Source organism: Notolepis coatsorum, assembly GCF_963971535.1.
Source record: "Notolepis coatsorum genome assembly, chromosome: 2".
Taxonomy (NCBI): Eukaryota; Metazoa; Chordata; class Actinopteri; order Aulopiformes; family Paralepididae; genus Notolepis; species Notolepis coatsorum.
This window is the reverse complement of record NC_140166.1, coordinates 41,778,314-41,799,900: the sequence shown is the minus strand read 5'-3', so window position 1 is coordinate 41,799,900 and position 21,587 is coordinate 41,778,314. Positions and strand designations below refer to the sequence as shown.

The 21,587-nt window shown below is 43.8% G+C and overlaps 1 protein-coding gene across 2 annotated transcripts in view; it reads left to right on the top strand.

Annotated features, from left to right (window-relative positions):
- Positions 1–21,587, top strand: part of tet3 (tet methylcytosine dioxygenase 3) — an 81,692-nt gene that overhangs the window by 42,258 nt on the left and 17,847 nt on the right. For both annotated transcript variants that reach the window (XM_084307503.1, XM_084307504.1), the window contains 3 exons: positions 12,288–12,381; positions 19,051–19,259; positions 21,161–21,311. In XM_084307503.1, the coding sequence (XP_084163629.1) occupies positions 12,288–12,381; positions 19,051–19,259; positions 21,161–21,311 (454 nt within the window). The remainder of the gene's footprint in view (positions 1–12,287; positions 12,382–19,050; positions 19,260–21,160; positions 21,312–21,587) is intronic.

The window sequence follows — 21,587 nt, the reverse complement described above, 5'->3', positions numbered from 1 at the left end:
ACATTTTGAAAGATTTTAAATAGAGCTGATGACGGATCCATTTGAGGTATGGGGGCGACGTAGAGAGGATCGCATCCTCCCGGCAGTGTTGGGAAAGTTCACTTTCTACATGAACTAGTTCAGTTCACAGTTCACAATTTTTTAAATGAACTAGGTCAGTTCATAGTTCATAATAAAAATGTTTGAACTAAAGTTCATGGTTTCAAAAATGAACTAATTTATAGTTTATAGTTCTTTTTTCAATACGTTGCTGCGAGCTATTATTTGTAAAAATGATTGAACCACAGACGGCAATCGGAATACTGGCATTTCCATAATGCTTTGCTGCAGCCCATTCAGTCCACACTAGTAGCAGCTGCAGCTTTCATCTCTACAGTATATTTTCAAAAACATGAGAAAAAACTTAGCTTGAATTGTCTTTATTATGAAAACAAAAACAGGACTTTTGCTTATTCTCAATGTGCCGTTTAAGGTTTGCTGTCGACGTCGTCGATGTACGGACTTGCTTCTTCAAGTCAGAGACTACTCCCGTAGTCTCGCGAGAGGTGCAGAAATGGGATGTGACGTCAGAGGATACGATCCGGTCAGTGTTTCACAACACAGACTGGATTGTGTTCCGCGACACAGATAACATTAATGCCTACACGGAGACAGTGCTGGACTATGTCTGTACTAGGGTGAAAGAAACAATCCCCACTACCAAAATGAAAGTTTACCCAAATCAAAAACCCTGGGTAGACAAATCCGTCCGTGAAGCTCTGAGAGAGCGCACCAAAGCATACAATGACGGCCTAGTGGCAGGCAACATGAATGACCACAAGGTGGCGCGACACAACGTAAGGAGGACAGTGTCAGAGGCCAAACGGCGCTACAGGGATAAAATTGAACTCCAGTTTGAACAAGCTGACTCTAGAGCTATGTGGCAGGGGCTCAAAACGATGACAGACTACAAAGGCGCCTCCCTCAAACTGAACAGTGACATCTCCTTAGCAAACGACCTCAATACCTTCTATGCGAGGTTTGATGCTGGTAATAACAACACCAGCTCACAAGCCTCGGCAATGGGGGGGGGGGGGTCGGCTGCTGATGGAGGCGCAGTGTTCAGGGTAACAGAGCATGAGGTGAGGCGGACCTTTAAAAAAGTGAATATCAGGAAGGCAGCAGGTCCGGACGGCATCCCCGGCCGCGTCCTAAAAGTCTGTGCCGACCAACTGGCCCCAGTATTCACTGACATATTTAACCTGTCCTTAGAACAGGCTGTCATCCCCACCTGCCTGAAGAAGTCCACTATTATCCCTGTACCCAAAAAATCCAAGCCTGCTTGCCTCAACGACTACCGCCCTGTAGCTCTCACCTCCATAGCCATGAAGTGCTTTGAGAAGCTAGTAAAGGGCTACATCTGCTCCTCCCTCCCCATCAACATGGACCCCCTGCAATTTGCATACCGCCCCAACAGGTCCACGGAGGACGCCATATCCCATGTGCTGCACACAGCAGCATCACACCTGGACAAGAGGCAGGGGAACTATGTGAGAATGCTATTCATCGACTACAGCTCGGCATTCAATACCATAGTCCCCTCCATACTCATAGCCAAGCTCAGGGACCTGGGCTTGGGCTATGACCTCTGCCAGTGGGTCTTGGACTTCCTGACTGGCAGACCCCAGGTGGTGAGAGCAGGCAACTGCACCTCCTCATCCATCACCCTCAACATAGGGGCCCCCCAGGGCTGTGTTCTGAGTCCCCTCCTCTACTCCCTGTACACACACGACTGTGTGGCTCAGCGGAGTAGCAATACAATCGTCAAATTTGCTGACGACACAGTGGTGGTGGGCCTGATCTCTGCCAACGACGAGAGGGCCTACCTGGAAGAGGTCAAGGTCCTGGCGGGATGGTGCCAGGAAAACAGCCTCTCCCTGAACGTCAGCAAAACAAAGGAGATGATTGTGGACTTCAGGAGGTCGGGGGTCAAGGACTACAGCCCCCTCAGCATCGACGGGGCACCGGTTGAGAGAGTCAACAGCTTCAAGTACCTCGGAGCCCACATATCCGAGGACTTGACATGGACCATACACATTAACAGTGTGGTGAAGAAGGCACGACAACGCCTCTACTTCCTCAGGCGCCTAAGGAAGTTCCAAGTCAGCCAGAAGATCCTTAAGAACTTCTACTCATGTACAATAGAGAGCATCTTGACCGGCAACATCACCTCCTGGTTTGGGAATAGCACTGCAAAAGACCAAAGCAGACTACAAAGAGTGACACGTTCAGCCGAACGCACAATTGGAGGGGGGCTCCCCACCCTCCAGAACATTTACTACAAGCGTTGCAAGGGGAAGGCTAAGAGAATTATTAAGGACTCGAGCCACCCGAACAACTGCCTCTTTGAACTGCTGCCGTCAGGCAAGCGATACAGGAGTCTCAAGGCGAGCACAGAAAGACTCAGAAGTAGCTTCTATCCCCAGGCCATCAGGCTGCTAAACGAACAATGAATGAACACTACACAACAACAACCACCAAACACACATAGCACACACATCCACACGCACACACTCACTTTAAACAAACACACTGTAGCACCCACTACACACACTTTATAGCACACACCCACTTTAAACAAACACACTGTAGCACCCACTCCCCACACTTTATATTTATGGATGAAGGATTGCACTACAACTCGTACACCTTACTGTAAATTGTACCTAAAATTGTACCTCATCCCATTTCTGCTTTGCACTAGATAGTACTGTACATTAGTACACTGCATAGTATTGTGTATTGTATATTATATGGTAACTCAGAACATTGTACATATGTCTATACCGAACAACTGTGACCTCATTTTCTTCTTCTAAATTCATGCTATATTATGTTATTATGTTATTTGATACTATCTTGTCTAGCACAGTCTCTGGAGCGTAACAGTAAGAAGCATTTTGTATGAAAGTATTCTGTACTTCTGTATGACAACTATTAAAGAACTTGAACTTGAAACCGTGTGGACAAAGTTTACAGACAAACGTTAGATTTTTTCCGTCTGAGTCAGTAGGTGACTTTAACGTTAAACTCTTTTAAATGCATATACGCCGACATCGTAGAGGTAGAGTCTGACTCTGAGCGAGTGCTGCTGCAGCTCTCGGCATCGTCCATGATACTGCTCGCCGATTCCGCGGTTCCACTGTTTGTTGTGAGGAGTCTGATGACGTAGCCAGGGGGTGACAGGCGCGTTGCCAGATTGGGTGGTTTTCCGCATTATTTTGAAGCCTGTTTACGGTGTGTTTTAAAGGGGCTATGTATTGCTATTCCTAGCACTATCTGGGCAACTTTACACAATTCCTGTTGGTCTATTGAAGACATTTGTAAGGTTTTTTTCAAAAAAATGCATTGTTTTATATTTCTAATCAAGTACTCAAAACCATCATTTTTCAGCCTCAAGAAATCAGGCTGTTATGGCCTGGCTCCGCCCATAAGCACTTTGAGTGACAGTGCCACACAGTCTGCACTGGTAGAGGGAGGGAGGGAGGGGGGGAAGAGAGAGAGAGAGAGAGAGAGCGAGAGAGGGAGGGGGTGGGAGAGAGAGAGAGAGAGAGAGAGAGAGAGAGAGAGAGAGAAAAAAAAGACAGTCCGCCGGCAGCTTGTGGTTTTTTTTTTCTCTTTCTTTCAATCTCCCGTTTGCGTGTGTGTGGCGCGCTGCAGGTCCCCCCCCCCCCCCCCAAGTGCTCTCTATCTCTCTCCCTCTCTCTTCCTTTCTCTCCCTCTCGAGTATGAGGAAATAGTTTATTTTTTTTTTCTTTCAATCTCCCGTTTGCGTGTGTGTGGCGCGCTGCAGGCCCCCCCCCCCCCCCCCCCCCCCCCAAGTGCTCTCTATCTCTCTCCCTCTCTCTTCCTTTCTCTCCCTCTCGAGTATGAGGAAATGGTTTCGCTGTGTACAGTCAGTCTAGGTAGAATGGGGGCGGGCATTAGCTCCAACCACAGAGCCAATCGCATCACTGTGCGCTACCCAGCGGCCATATGACGCGTATTGGCCGTTCAAAAAAAATATGACCTGATTTACTAGACGACGAAAGGGGCTGGGCTGAATCTGAGCAATCCGCCAATATGGTATTTAGACCCTAAAACACATTGATACGAACTCCTATTACTATAATACAATGCTAGAGACTGAAAAATGACATTTATAATACATAGCCCCTTTAACTGGGTTTTCGGCTGAAAGGCATATGAAATCTGGCACACCTTTGAACGCTGTTATAATAGAGTGCTGAGAATGAACGCACTTTTGAACGCCATTATACAGCGCTGAGAATGAACGCGTTCTCAATTATGTTCATTTAGCGGAAATACAGTACATTCAGTTCACGTTCGCCCAAAATACGAACGCGTTCATGAACGGAACGTGTTCAGGTACATCACTGCCTCCTGGCCATCATCATGGGACGTCGATCTCCCACGAAATCTAGCAAGCCAACTGCCTGTCAATCAAAGGAAGCCGGACTCATTTCAACTTCACCAAAACCGAAAGTGAAACTTAACACGAATGAGATGTAAAAGTTGCGAGAACTAAGAAAACTGCGAAAATTTACTTAGCAGAGGTTATACGAGGTAGGAAATGTATTCAGCTTGTAGACTATAGAAAAACAATAGAACGTCAAAGTACTGCTGATGCTTCGCTGAAGGTGTTGCTGGTCTCTGCGCAGTGGGGTTGATTATTGTAAAACCATTTAACCCCTTAAGCCAGATCGGCCCGGTACCAGGCAGAGATTTATTTCACATCATAAATAGATCAATACAGTCCGTATTAATTAATGTTGCGTTAATTTTTCAAATGGAGCCAAGAGTAAAGACCCTAACCCTATCAAAACAGCAGTCAAAGTGTATTATTAATCCGATCGGCTCGAGTTACATGCCTGAGAAGAAAAATGTGGAAGCAGGTTTTTTTTTATTTATTTATGCGTTTCATTCAATCCAATCCCTGGGGTGCAGTACCACAGGGAGAGATGATAGGGGGCGGTATTTTCCCAATGGAGCTCAGAGAGAGTTTGCAGTGGTAACGTGAGGCTAGATTGATGAAATATGAATGGAAATCGCTAATAAAAAAAAACAAGATCTCTCGTCGTTGGCACTCAACGGTCGGCATGAACTAACGAGAAATCTCGTCCTTGGCACTCAAAGTGTTAATGACCGATATGGGAGTGTGCAAATGCTTCTCAGGTTAAGCATTTGCTCTCCCGGGCTGCTGCTTGCTCTTTTTATCTTTATCTTTTTGTCCTTTGTCTATGTTCATTTACTGTCCTGTATGGTCGTTTGTTGTTGTTTTATGTCAGGTGTTGCTCGAAAAAGTCAAGCTCTTTGAGCTCAAGCTTCTTACCTGGTGAAATAAAGGTTAAATAAAAAGAGTTTCTCTTTCAGTGGACTTTGCAGGTATAGTACCAGAAAAGTACCTTAGCTTAGGTAGCTAATCTGTAAACTTGTCAGTTGAGTCAATAGCGGATTGCTTGAATAGATTTTCAGTCTTTGCAGTTTGCACTTTGCTAGCTAATGTTAATTAAGTAAGCTAATGTAGCTTACTTAATTTAACTTAAATTACACATCTGCGAGACAAGGGAAATAAAAAAGATACTGTATGTTTTTATTTGCTCATTTGGGCAAGTTACGTGTTATTTTCTTGTTCTTGGAAGTTGCATCATACCACAATAGGCTACATTACAGTGTCTGTAAACCCAAGGCGAGCCCCGTGGGTGTGATGTTTGTGTGGGTGTGCATGGGATGTAAGGTGTAGCTACATGTGGTCATTTTAATCCTATCCATAGACTGTAAAAAATTACAAGAAAGTAAATGACAAGAAATCATTATAGGAAGGGGGTTGTTGATCTTGGGTAGTTAGCCATCAAGTGTTCCCATACCCACAGAAAAAACATGAGCTGTTACAATACGCAGGGTCATAGAAGGACATTGTTTTATTTCATAATTTCTTCAGAAAACGATGTCTCTTTCACAAGAAATTAAAATAAACCAAATGTAAATAGTTTATTTACATGTGCACTCCTGTTGCCTATTTCAGCATAAAATGGTAGCACACAGAAGACCAAAGAACTCCTAAATCATCCTACATGTTAGCATAAGTTAACATTAGCTATAGCAACAACCTACTGCTCATTATAGGATATTATTTTTGAGTTACAAAAAGCTACATTGATAATATTAAATAACTTGATGCCTCTCATAAATTTGCAACTATCTATTTTTTTTGTTTCAAGCAAAGGTCAAACATTACCCTAGCTAACGGGATTGCATTTCACACATAACACTCTTACCCCATTATGACAGCTTCAAGTGGAAGAGCCTACTCACCCTACTGTATAATTTACTTACTACTTACTACTAATTATCTTAAATACTGAATGAGGACTTCTTCAATAGTTGGCTGGATTTTTTTTCTGATCGACAGCTTTACCAGTGAATTAGCCTATTTGTTGGTAATTTTTTAATATTTTTTATTTCTCTTGTAAGACAATTTCTTTAAATTATGTATTTTTACATTTCCATTAACCTACTATTTTGAGAGAGCATACGTTAATGGACTACAATATTGCAGAGGATATCAAACACAATATCGATTTTTGTTCACCTTCCCCTCCCTTGAAAATAAGTGTGTAGACTAATCTTACTCATACTTTAGGAGATTTACTAATTAGTAAAACCTTATAATGCAACCTAAACTGTTCTCATATTATGCTACAAATTAGTTCTACTACTACCAAACAGTAGTTTACAGGTTTGTTGATTTTAGATCACAGTACTGATGGGCTATCGATCAAAGATAAAAAATCTGTTTTCTACCAATAGCCAGAGATTGGAGGCGGGCTCGCACCGCTGGTGTCACACCTGGCACCAAACCTATTTCTCTCTCTCTCTCTCTCTCTCTCTCTTTCTCTCTCTCTCTCTCTCTCTCTCTCTCTTCTCTCTCTCTCTCTCTCTCTCTCTCTCTCTCTCTCTCTCTCTCTCTCTCTCTCTCTCTCTCTCTCTCTCTCTCTCTCTCTCTCTCTCTCTCTCTCTCTCTCTCTCGCCTCATGTAGCATTATCCTCCTACTCGTTTTCCTCCCTCCCCCGCTCCTTTGACTCTGTGTCCCCAGGGAATCCTTGACCCAGAATCCAATACGAGGAGCAGGAAATGTAAGCATCAGCAGATCCGCAGACAGCACTAGGAGGTGGGAAGAGATGATGGCAAGAGAAAGGGAGAGAAGGATGAGGGGGAATGGAAGGGAAACGAGAGGCAGGAAGGAATAGAGGGAGAGAGAGAGAGAGAGGGAGAGGGAGAGGGAGAGGGAGTGAGTGTGTAAGAAAGGGAAGACCGGTGACAGAAATTGATGGAAGAAGAGAAGGGATTGTAAGATTAAGGATATTTGGTTATGGAGACTATGTAGGCTGTATTGTTGGACATCTAGGGCTTTTTCAGTGAAGGAGAATTTCCTTCTATGGCATGGTACAAGTATACCATAGATGCATAATTCAAATCCTTTTTAATAGGATATAGGCCTTTGTTCATATCACATCATATGATAGGATCATCATCATTAGTTCTATTTGGTTTTCCAGTAGGCAGTGTATTGTTAGTATTATTATACCATCGTCTTGGCTGAGTAGCCCACTTGATCTCCAAAGAATGAAGGATCATGAATTAAGTAGTAGTCCTGGTGTTAGTAGTTCCATGTGGACAAAAATAGGTGCTAAAACAAGCAATGTTATCACTGATTATTCCTCTTACCTTTTTGTGTTCTACATCACCCCTGTGCTCATGATGTGCTTGTACATCCTTGTGCGTGTGCTGTAAGAACATGTGATACACAATTTTCGGGGACCCATTCAATACTTGTGTAATAGTGTTGTGTTAATTCATTAATATATGTAATAGTTCCATGGCTTATGCAAACAAACTTGTCAAGTCATTTATTTATATAGCGCATTTAAAAGCTCAGAGAGCTGGGCCAAAGTGCTGTACAGTAACTACAGAATTAAAAACTATAGACATTAGTCTCACGGTGTAACAGAGGACAATACAACATGACAAAAGACAGGATGGACAGTCAATAGAGTAGGACCACAAGACACAAAGACTATACAGCCGACAATATAGTAAGACATAGGAGACTAGCCGATATGTTATGGGAGTAGGACTATGCAACAGTTAAAAAAAAAATCACTGAAAGAGGAATTGCTCAAATCATATCTCTAAATAGTAACCATACTTGGCAAGATTATTTGTCTGTATTTATGTATCTTATGTTGTATGTATGTAAGTAGGTAGGTGTGTAAGCCTATCCATGTTGTATGTTTTGTTTGCCTCTGTTTGTGATCAGGCTCCCTCCAAAAACTTTAAATAGCTTCTTGGGAGACCTGGCACATGCACACAATTTCGATGATGATGTTCTCACCATGACACCGGTTCCTGACAGGGAGCGAGCGAGCGAACTAGAGACGAAATCGCGCGTGACACTGTCCTGATATGAGGCGGCGCGTGTCCGAGTGTGTCTGTGTGTGTGTGTTACCTGGAAGCACACGTGGGGGGGCCTGCGATTCTTGACCAATAAAAAGTGTTTAGGGGCGGAACTCGGCCGCGTAATCGCTCAACTAGAGACACAGCGAGCGAATATCTGAGGGGTGGACGACATCGCTGCTCAGTTCGCTGTCGCTCGCGGCAGGTCAGGATAGTCTGATTGAAACGAATACATTTTAATCATTTTCGCAATCACGCTCGCTCGCGTCGCTCCCTGTCAGGAAGGGGTGTGATGATGATATTTATTGTATTGTATCGTGTGTGTGTGTGTGTGTGTGTGTGTGTGTGTGTGTGTGTGTGTGTGTGTGTGTGTGTGTGTGTGTGTGTGTGTGTGTGTGTGTGTGTGTGTGTGTGTGTGTGTGTGTGTGTGTGTGTGTGTGTGTGTGTGTGTGTGTGAATAAATTCAAAAGTCAAATACAGTACGGTAAGACATAAGACACAGGGAATGACAATAAAGTAACTGGACACTGTACAGAACACAGAGCCGTGTAAGCCAGGTTAGTAAAACCACCTAATGTTAGCCAGTAAACGCAGCCATTGTCCTCTTCTCTCTAGGGAATGATCATCCCTCTCGGGGATGTCCCATGCCTTAAAATCAATGGGTACTTAAAATATTGCAGACTGCTTAAGACATGCCTTTATTTAAATCAAGGGTTAACACCTTAATCAGTGATGTTTAATTAAAATTAAGGGGTTGTAATTGGAGTTCAATCTGTGGTTTTTGCCCCTTATTTTTTGCGGTAGGCTCCTTGGCCTGCACAGAGACCAGCGACACATACAGCAAAGCATAGGCGGTACTTTAATGTCAAGTCTAACTTAGTCTTAAGTCACAGCAAGGTACTGTAGAGCCAGCAGTTTGGTGCTGACTTGAGAGTTAGCCTGTTCTATTGAGTTTAGGAATGCACAAGACATTGGCTAACTAGCTCATCAGCTGAGTGGTTGAAACAGTAAGTGTGGTTGGCAAATAATATACCACTGGGATAATACACTCAGAGCTGTCCAGATAATATAAAAACGACTGCCCTCTACAGAGGCGAATTCTACTTAATTTAGCATCATGTAGTTCTTTGCCTCTAGGCTAAACTGAATGTTATTTAACTGGACACCTTGTTGTGTATTATTATCACACATTAATTGTTGTGTTCCACTCAAGGTAGGAAGACTAATCAGCCATAACCCGCATTGTTTTGGCGCCAATATTTTGTCCACAGTAGCCATGGCTTTTATTCACTGTGTGAGGCAGTATTTCAATAGGACCTGTGAGTCATTCCTCCCTGGAGAGGGAAGGTTGAGTGGGGGGTCCTGGAGAGGGAGGGTTGAGTGGGGGGTTGTCAGGCCGGAGTTCTTTGTTTGTTTGAGAGGTGACGTAACACCTAAAGCTCACCATAGTCCCCAGCTGACCTCTGCCCCACCCCTGACCCCAGTGGGCCACCCCTGTGGTGACAGAGCCCACTCTCTCTCTCCCACTGTCACAGCCATCTCAGGGTGGACTCCTTGACCCCCGTGTGGGTCCCCTGCCACGCTAGAGCTGCTCAGGCCTGGTGCCTTCAGGACGACCGGTACCACGCTAGAGCTGCTCAGGGCTGGTGCCTTCAGGACGACCGGTACCACGCTAGAGCTGCTCAGGCCTGGTGCCTTCAGGACGACCGGTACCACGCTAGAGCTGCTCAGGGCTGGTGCCTTCAGGACGACCGGTACCACGCTAGAGCTGCTCAGGGCTGGTGCCTTCAGGACGACCGGTACCACGCTAGAGCTGCTCAGGGCTGGTGCCTTCAGGATGACCGGTACCACGCTAGAGCTGCTCAGGGCTGGTGCCTTCAGGACGACCGGTACCACGCTAGAGCTGCTCAGGCCTGGTGCCTTCAGGACGACCGGTACCATGCTAGAGCTGCTCAGGGCTGGTGCCTTCAGGATGACCGGTACCACGCTAGAGCTGCTCAGGGCTGGTGCCTTCAGGATGACCGGTACCACGCTAGAGCTGCTCAGGCCTGGTGCCTTCAGGACGACCGGTACCATGCTAGAGCTGCTCAGGCCTGGTGTCTTCAGGATGACCGGTACCACGCTAGAGCTGCTCAGGCCTGGTGTCTTCAGGACGACCGGTACCACGCTAGAGCTGCTCAGGCCTGGTGTCTTCAGGACGACCGGTACCACGCGAGCAGGAGAAAGCTTTTGTTCTCCCATGAGTGAACACCTGACCAACTCGGAACCCCCCTCCTCACCCATCCTCCACCCCCCCCCCCCCCTGCTTTGCAGTGCAAACAGACTTGTAAAATACATGCAGGACATGCATGCATGCATACACACACACACACACACACACACATACACATATAAATGATATGCAAACACCAAGTTGTTTGCTCAAACATCAGTATACACGCACACACACATACACACACACAACAAATGCAAATATGTGTACACAACAAACACTCTCACACACGACGTGGGTTTGAACACAAACACAGGGTTAGAAAGCGCGCCTCAGCAGAAGACACTCTGGCTGTCTTTATGTTGAGGTCGGTGGTGTTGGGTTCTGGTTGCATCTGCCATGTCTGTGTGAATCCCGGCAGAGTCATGTGAACACACCTCCTCGTGGCCGCGCCTGGGCCGCCACTGGCGTTGGCTCTTTGTTGAAGTTGAGGAATACAACTCATACGGAGTCCAAATTTGAGAGTACATTATTACAGATTATTGTACATCGGAAATGTAGTCTGTGTTGTATAAGGACAGCTTTCCCAGCATGGCCTCAGTACCTGCAACTGAACCTTCACATGTACAGAGATGCCAAGCAGCCATAGAATACGATAAAATACGATATTCCTTTATTGATCCCCTTGGGGGAAATTCAGGCATCATAGCAGGGAGGGGAGGTACAGGTAGTAAAAAAGCAGTGTAAACAAATCAATATAATTAACTCTGGACATGTGCATAATGGGCAACAAGGTGCGAGATGCGGGTATACTATGTGTAACGGAGGTACCGCAGTATATCCACAGTCACGGGTACAAGTAGTGACGTGGCTGTGGATGGTAAGCGGTACTGCAAGTAAACTCACTCCCCCAGAGGCATCCAGACCCGGAAGCAAGAAGTGAATTCACTTCTTGCTTAGTGGTCTGTGATGCCGCCCGCGACGCGGGCGTCCGGGGTTCAACTCCCACTCAGGGCGATCCCTTAACAGGGGTCGAATCGACTAAAACACAACGCAGACAAGATCAAACCGGCTACATATGTATACTATGTCCGTTATATTTGCCCTACAATAAATAGTTACAATATATAATCTAATAATCCAATCATCTAAATCTAATCTAATATATAATAATAATAATAAAAAAATGCTAAATGCTAATAATCCAATAATCTAACTCTAATATATAATCAAAAAATGCTCAATTCTAAATATATGCTCTGATGAAATATACAGTATTATTCACATAAGGTGCGGTATGCATAAGGCAGTATATTGTCCTTTTAGGTGGGAGTCAGCTACTAGGTTCCTAGTAGTTGGATGTCTGGCAGCAGTCCCTGCCCACTGTTGTGGAGCCTGATGGCCGCTGGTATGAAGGACTGGCCGAGGCGGTTAGTGTTAGAGTGTCGGGGGGGGTCTGAGTCTGTGACTGAACGTGCTTCTCATCTTGAATACAATGAGCAATGACGAGTACAATGTGTAACATGCTATCTATGAAGAGATTGTTCACTGTATGGTACACATTCTCCCTTTGTGTAGGTATGGAGAAAAGGGGGATGCTGTCCGCGTTGAGAAGGTGGTGTATACAGGCAGGGAAGGAAAGAGTTCTCGGGGATGTCCCATCGCTAAGTGGGTGAGTATGAGTACAAGCAACACTACATTTACATTTACATTTAGTCATTTTAGTTGACGCTTTCATCCAAAGCGACTTACAAGTTCTGTACGACAAGTCAGCAGGAAGGGAACAACTCTATAAACTGAGCAACAATGTTCATCAAAGTGTTGAGTGCCACAGTGTAGGTTAGTATATTAGGACAAGTGCATGTGCACCTGTAAGGTTAGTTAGGGTTAGATATTATTTATACAATCTTAACCTAATCCCCAGGGACCCTAACACTATACAATCGTAACCTAATCCCTACAGGAGCACCAACACTATTACATTTTAACCTAATCCAACATTATTCAATGTTAACCTAATCCCTAGAGATGAACCAACACTATTCAATTGTAACCTAATCCCCAGGGACCCACTAACACTATACAATCTTAACCTAATTCCTACAGAAGCCCAACACAATTCAATGTTAACCTAACCCCTATGGAGTGCCAATCCAGTCCATTACTTTCACTATAACCATTAGTTTGGGGTAACTGGACAAAACTGATATAAATCACATATAGTGCTGTCAATCGATTAAAATATTGAATCTGATTAATCGCATGATTGTCCATAGTTAACTCGTGATTGATCGCAAATTAATCGCATAAAAAAAATGTATCTACCTTAAACAGATCTTTTTCAAGTTCCAAGTTTTAATACTCTTATCAACATGAGAGTCAACAAATGCTTGCTTTATGCAGCCATTTAACACAAAAGGATGACCCTCATGCATTGCAAATTTTCATCAAATTCAAAACAGAGTGATGCACAAAATAACTTAAAAGAAAATAATAATTTAAAACAATGAATAAAGTGTGCATGAAATAATAGGGGAAAGAAAACGTTAGGAACTTGTTACATTCACCCACACAAGGGCTGAGCACTCACACTCACTCACTCACTCACTCACTCACTCACTCACACTCTCTCTCTCTCTCTCTCTCTCGCTCTATCTCTCACACACGGTCGGCTGTAGTGAGGACAGAAGCCTTGCATCTTTTCACCGCAGCAGCTCGAACTCTCAGTGGCTCACGCTGCTCACGCTGCCCCCGCTACTTCCTGTTTCCGTCGCACCGGCGTCACCAAACCGACCTGTAGGAGTCGCTGTCCACAACGTCCAATCCCCACCCACCGGCTTTCCCACCCTTTAACACTTGCCAATTGTGTTAGTATGAACGACCGGCCAGCTGGTAGCAACGCCGAGAGCTGGGCTCGAACCCAGCGCATCCTGCGTTAGTGGCGAGCGCCTTGCCCACTGCGCCAATCAGCCGCCCTACACACACACACACACTTTGAGTCAGAAACAAAGATAGTATCAATGAGAGTATCAATAATACACCTGAGTGAAGTCTAGTAAAAAAAAATTAAATAATTTAAAAAGTTAATCGTGAGTAAAAAAAAAAAAGAATAGTGGCGTTAATAGAATTGTGCGTTAACGTGTTAATACCGTGTTAACTTTGACAGCCTTATACATTTTGTCCATTAGAGAGATCTGACCCGCTTCGTCACCTTGCTTTGAATTCTGACATGTTAAACACGACTCCTAGTATCAGATTTTAGTACGGGGAGATTCTACATTACTGATACGCTGTTTTATTCCAACATCTGCCTAATATCTGATACCAGTAACAGCATGGGTGCATCCCTACTAAACCCACGTATCGACAACCATTTAAAATGAATGCAATAACACACTCTTTTCATCAGAATTACATCAGCTGTGTTTTCATTGTTTTTATTCAAACAAAGTGGGCGTTGAATGCTGTCTTCTATTCTATCTTGAAATAATCACACGTGAGAAAAGACACGCAGAGAGACAATTGTGTTTGTGGAATATTATGCAATCCTGTTGTCCCATTTAGCAGACTTTGTTTTTTTACACCACTGTTGTGGAATAATTCAAGAAATTAAGACGAGTCAATCTGTAAATATAGAACTTAGTTTATTTCTGCGGCCACAGAGCTCAGTTTACAATCAGACATACCTGTACTAAACGTCTGACCAGAAAGTGAGAAAGAGGTCTGGTCAGACTTAACATTAAATACATGATTGACATGACGTACATGAGATGCCAGATATAATAATAAAGATGAGAAGAATGAAAACAAAAGACGGGTCTAGGGGCTTTGTTATGTCTTCACACTAGAACTGGAGAATAGGCCAAAATAATGTCATATCTCCTAAACCTTGGCTGTTGTTTATAAGAACACCGTCAGACTGTCACCTAGTGTCTTTGCCTAGTCAGACTAGTTAAAGCTTTGTACAGAGAAATATGTATGTATTTAACACAGAAACTATATGACATGGAAATATTTTCCTTTCACACCACCAAGGTCATAAGAGATTTATATCTAACTGTTTATGTTCCATAAATATAATATTGTGTTGAATAGTTTGACATCACCAATAGAAGCACTAGTCTGTTCAGGTGTAAGAGAGGTGTTACTGGGCTGTTGTCCATCAAAGACAGATATGCTGTGTGTGTGTTTCAAGTTTCTTTATTATTTGTCACAATAAAATACAGATATTTTACGATGAAATGCTTGTTTATGTATGAGCCCCTGAGTGTGCTTCATACAGTACAAAAAAAAGTAAGTAAAGATGAATATTCAATATTCAATATACATGGCGGCTGGGTGGCGCAGCGGACATTGCGCTTGTCACCAACGCAAGAGACACCGGGTTCGACTCCGGCTGTCGGCGTTGCCTCCGGCTTGGGCCAGCCGTCATACTAACTCAATTGGCAGAGTCAGCGGGTGGAAGTCGATGGGTGGTAATCTGGACGTTGTGGACAGCGACTCCTACAGGTCGGTTGGGGGACGCCTGCACAGCAGAGACAGGAAATGGAGGGGGTAGTGTGAGCCTCCCACACGTTACACCTCGCCAATGAGAGTCCGCGCTGGCAGGTGAAAAGATGTGACAGGCTGCCTCCTCGTGTATCGGAGGGGACACGTGATGCAAGGCTTCTATCCTCCCTACAACCGGCCAGTGGGGGGCATATGCAAGCAACGTTCAAGACAGGGGAGGGAGGAATTTGCACAGCGAAATTGGGATGGGAGAAAAAATAGAAAAAAGAGGAGAAAAAGTGGATAAAAAAAATCTATATACAATATACAATACAGAGTAAAATGAGTAACAGTGAGGTACAATGCAGAAATGAGGGACAAAACGTATGGTAAGGTGCAAATGCAAATTAGGTATTTGTGTGTGTGCGTGTGTGCGTGTGTGTGTGTGTGTGTGTGTGTGTGTGTGTGTGTGTGTGTGTGTGTGTGTGTGTGTGTGTGTGTGTGTGTGTGTGTGTGTGTGTGTGTGTGTGTGTGTGTGGAATGAGGGGTCCTATGGAGACACCTTGCAGACCTGCCCCCCTCAGACAGTAAAGCGGCAGGGGGTCTCTGTCTCTGTAAAGACTTGTAGGCCTTCCCTCCTTCATCACCCCTTGCACACCCTGCTAATGGCTTTATGGATTCAAAACAGCTACCACACAGAGGGAGAGAGGGGCTATTAGTGAGGTGTGTGTGTGTGTGTGTGTGTGTGTGTGTGTGTGTGTGTGTGTGTGTGTGTGTGTGTGTGTGTGTGTGTGTGTGTGTGTGTGTGTGTGTGTGTGTGTGTGTGTGTGTGTGTGTGTGTGTGTGTGTGTGTGTGTGTGTGTGTGTGTGTGTGTGTGTGTGTGTGTGTGTGTGAAAGAAAGAGAGCATGAGAAAGTGAGAGTGTCAAGAGAGTTGGTCAAATCAAATCAAATTTATTTGTAAAGCCCGCAATCACACGTTAATGTCCCCATGGGCCGGACACAACTTCTTTAAACAAGTCAAGAAGAAACATTACAATAAATCAAGAACAAAACAAAAAAACACCATGAAATCCAAAATAAAATGTAAAATAAATGAATGCAACACTCCCAGACATACTCACACACGAAGGTAAGGAAAAACTCACAAAAAAACCTAGCAATAGGAAAAAAGTACCACAGGCAATGTGGAGGGGAGAAACCTTAGAAGGGCCTTTCAATGAAAGCGACCTTGGGTTTCATGAAAGGCGCTATATAACTGATAACTGATGTTCTGTGTACATAGCAGTAAATGTATGGAGAGCGTTCTGTATATATATATATATATATATATACAGAACGCTCTCCATACATTTACTGCTATGTACACAGAACATCATATATATATATATATACAGAACGCTCTCCATACATTTACTGCTATGTACACAGAACATCAGTTATCAGTTATATAGCGCCTTTCATGAAACCCAAGGTCGCTTTCATTGAAAGGCCCTTCTAAGGTTTCTCCCCTCCAGATTGCCTGTGGTACTTTTTTCCTATTGCTAGGTTTTTTGTGAGTTTTTCCTTACTATATATAGTCTATTGTCTGTTGTTGACATTCTGTCAAGTGAGATCCTGTTGTGACTGTGCGATGTGTCTGTCAGATTCTATTTGGCGAATTAAAGGAAATCAACATCACAAAACAACATCTCAGTTAAGGAGAGTCAGTATCACAAAACAACATCTCAGTCAGTACTACGGACTGAGAATGTGCAGATATTTGCGGTTTCCTAAGTTTGGATTTCAGGATTTGCTACAAATTACGTCAATGGCTCTCTCTTAGTTCCCAACCTCCCCCTAACTGTTTTAATTTTTCAGAAATATCACACTAGGATCATTTTGATGCAGTAAATCCTGAAATCCAGACTTTGGAACCTGGAAATAGCCACAGAGCCTAAAAATCTCTGTGGCTTCCACAGTGCAGACATCACAATCCCCGGGTGCATTTATACTTTTTTGTGGAGTATCCATGGCATCTGCAGTGAAACATGTATTCCCATGTCTTCTGACCGGAATCAAATTATATCTGCTGTCTTCGCCGTGGGCTCCACAGCCCCTCACACTTCTCCACACGGACCCTCAATGCCATGCGCAATGGGGATTAGAGCCTGACATTTGATTGGGAATCCCGCGCGTCACGGGATACCCACGGGACTGGAGTAAATTTCACTATCAATCCCATGATCAGGATGGGTTGGGAGTGAAAATCCACTCCTGTGTCAGGCTCTACTGTGGACACAGCGGGAGGTCCAGGGCCCTCATTTATCAATGGTGCGTATGCACAGATATGTGCGTAACCCGTGCGTACGATCATTTCTAAGCAAAGTGTGTGACTTATCAATTTGAACGTGTGCTTGACTTTGTGCGTATATTTACGCACAGCTCCGACCGTGCATACCTGGCGCCCAGCGGTAGAATATTATTATTGCAACGCGGAAATAAGCTTCTGTGCATTAGTTTCAACACTGGCGTGTTCTGTTGTATGACCCGTAATTCATTATAGTTCATTGTAAAATAGTGACAGTGTAATTATTGGAGTGATATTGGAGATGGATCGAGCAATAGACTGTTACTGTACCACCCATGTAGCTGTCAAAGCTCCATCACAAATACAGTTATGTGAATAGAAAGGTTCTTGTATATGCTCTCGTATTATTGTTTATATAGGCTACCTAATACTGACATCAAAATAGATTGTATGCCTCTACAAATCATATGCAGGTAGAACATTTACGGAAAATCCGTCGCGATTTGGAATGAAATTGACTTTTTTTTGAGAACTTTAATCCCTGGGTATTAATCGAACGAAACGAAGAAAAAGCAGTCATATTCCAGCATGGTTATTAATGACACGGTACACCAATGGCAAACAGTGGTTAACGGTCTTTATTAGTGTTTGCGCTGCCCAGGCAGCAATGGTCTTTAGGAAGTTAATAGATATCATATCCGACTGTTTCCGACATCACCGTGTACACGTCTGTCAGCCTGTCGCGTATTTCTCCCAGGCGTTCGCTCGGTTTATTAAAAGATTCCATAATAAACGCCATGTACTGGAATATTCTAGAATACACAAAAACGTTGTAATTTTTCTGCCTATTCATGAATCGTTTTCAAATAAACGCTAGATTATCGATAGTATATGTGTACGTATGTATGCTGGGGCCGCGAACTGAAAATCGATTACCTCATTTCCTCAACATCACACACACACACACACACACACACACACACACACACACACACACACACACACACACACACACACACACACACACACACACACACATAGGGCGAACACTGAGAGCTCAGCGAATACAACTCTGATTATCCCAAGACTTGTAAAATGGATTCCTTACCTCAGGGACCAGAATGACTGCAATCGGCTCGGATTACATGCCTGAGAAGTAAAATGTGGATTCCGGATTTTTCTTTTCTCATCCATTTTCATTGAGTCCATTCCAAAAGGGTGCATTACCATCTGGGAGACGATAGGGGGCGCTTTTTCCACATCTGAGCTCCTGATGGGGCTGGTTTCCCAACGAGAGACTCGGTTGATGAAATATGAATTCAAGATCGCTAATAAAAAAATAACGCGCTAATTGTCGTGGTGGGCATTCAGGGGGCGGGCTGATAACACGTGTTATGTCGTGGTGGGCTCTCAAAGTGTTAAGAACGAAAGTAGAACACTTTCTAAGAATTGTTGATAAATGAGGGCCCAGGGCTCTATTAAATGAGATGTGTTTGCAGTGTTGTTTACCTCTAAGTGTTTCTGATTTTGACTCTCTCTCCCTGTTCATCACTCTATCTCTCAGGTGATCCGTCGTGCAAATGAAACAGAGAAGCTACTATGTCTGGTGCGCCACCGGGCGGGTCACCACTGTCCCAACGCCGTCATCATCATCCTTATTATGGCCTGGGAGGGTGTGCCGCGAGCAATGGCTGATAACCTGTACCAAGAGGTCTCCGACACTCTCACGAAGTTTGGTAACCCCACCAGCCGACGATGTGGGCTCAACGACGAGTGAGTGACTAGTGGAGCTTGATAGCCTGGGGTCTGGTAGTGTGATCTTTAGTAGCTAGATCAAAGCTATACTTGGGTCTGGTAGTGTGATCTTTAGTAGCTGGATCAAAGCTATACTGGGGTCTGGTAGTGTGGTCTTTAGTAGCTAGATCAAAGCTATACTGGGGTCTGGTAGTGTGATCTTTAGTAGCTAGATCAAAGCTATACTGGGGTCTGGTAGTGTGATCTTTAGTAGCTAGATCAAAGCTATACTGGGGTTTGGTAGTGTGCTCTTTAGTAGCTAGATCAAAGCTATACTGGGGTCTGGTAGTGTGATCTTTAGTAGCTGGATCAAAGCTATACTGGGGTCTGGTAGTGTGATCTTTAGTAGCTGGATCAAAGCTATACTGGGGTCTGGTAGTGTGATCTTTAGTAGCTAGATCAAAGCTATACTGGGGTCTGGTAGTGTTATCTTTAGTAGCTAGATCAAAGCTATACTAGGGTCTGGTAGTGTGATCTTTAGTAGCTGGATCAAAGCTATACTGGGGTCTGGTAGTGTGATCTTTAGTAGCTGGATCAAAGCTATACTGGGGTCTGGTAGTGTGATCTTTAGTAGCTAGATCAAAGCTATACTGGGGTCTGGTAGTGTGATCTTTAGTAGCTAGATCAAAGCTATACTGGGGTCTGGTAGTGTGATCTTTAGTAGCTGGATCAAAGCTATACTGGGGTCTGGTAGTGTGATCTTTAGTAGCTAGATCAAAGCTATACTAGGGTCTGGTAGTGTGATCTTTAGTAGCTAGATCAAAGCTATACTAGGGTCTGGTAGTGTGATCTTTAGTAGCTGGATCAAAGCTATACTGGGGTCTGGTAGTGTGATCTTTAGTAGCTAGATCAAAGCTATACTGGGGTCTGGTAGTGTGATCTTTAGTAGCTGGATCAAAGCTATACTGGGGTTTGGTAGTGTGATCTTTAGTAGCTAGATCAAAGCTATACTGGGGTCTGGTAGTGTGATCTTTAGTAGCTAGATCAAAGCTATATATTGCATCAGTTTAGGTCAGTTCAGTCACTTTCTTATCCCAGTTGGGAAACTTGACTTGCAGTCAGGGGCACAAGATAAAAACAACTACTCAAACTACTCTGTAAAAACAACTACTCTGTAAAAACAACTACTCAAACTACTCTGTAAAGACAACTACTCTGTAAAAACAACTACTCAAACTACTCTGTAAAAACAACTACTTAAACTACTCTTTAAAAACAACTCCTAACATCTACAACAAGTACAAAAAAAGCAGCTCTTCAGATTTCAACTGGTAACATCAACAGTGACCCCAGGACAAATAATATCAATCATTATTTTAAATGTATTTATTGAAAGGATAAACCCCTTGAGATGAACCATCTTGTTTTCGAGGGGGTCCTAAACACAAGGTAACAAAAAATACAATACATAACACAAAATAAGACGGCGTACAATACAGGACAATACAAACATGCATACTGACAGGAGCTCTCCCAAGCACAACCCACCCAGTCCGACACCCTCAGATTCCTTCCGGAGAAGATAACAAAATACATTTCATAAATGTACACACACAAGACAAAGAAAAGAAAGAAAGAAAGAAAAAAACAGTAGCAGCTTGTCTAAAGGGTGAGTGAACAATGATGACTTAAAGCGGAAAAAATAGGTAATACTGTAGCTCTGAGTGAGCTGGGGAGATGATTCCAATCAGATGGTGCTTTAAATAGAAAGGCACGTCTACCAACTACCTTGGAGATCACTGGGGATTGTTGTAATTTCAGTTCACATTGAGAATCCAAAGCTGTACTATTAGTTCAGTAAAGCTTTGGATTCTCTGCATCTTTCCGAATGACTGGGATCTGAGTTACTGACTGTGCGTGCTCTCTGTCTCCCCCTGCAGTCGTACGTGTGCATGCCAAGGCAAGGACCCCGACTCCTGTGGCGCTTCCTTCTCTTTCGGCTGCTCCTGGAGCATGTACTTCAATGGCTGCAAGTACGCCCGCAGCAAAATACCCCGCAAGTTTCGACTGCAAGGAGAGCGCCCCGAACAGGTTTGATTGATTGAGTGATTGAAAACTTTATTAACAGATTGCAGAATGGGAACAATAGAGTACAGCTCAATACAAACAACTGCTAAGAGGATGAAGACCAGAAAAATACTTTCGTATTGTTTACATAAGGGTCCTCCATTTTCAATTCATCAAGACATTTATGACATACACAAGACATACAAATATACGGTACTGATACTGAAAGTAGCTGATAAATTGTACAGATCCTTACAGAATTGTGTCATTGGCTATTGTGTTTTTTGCGTGAACTTTCAA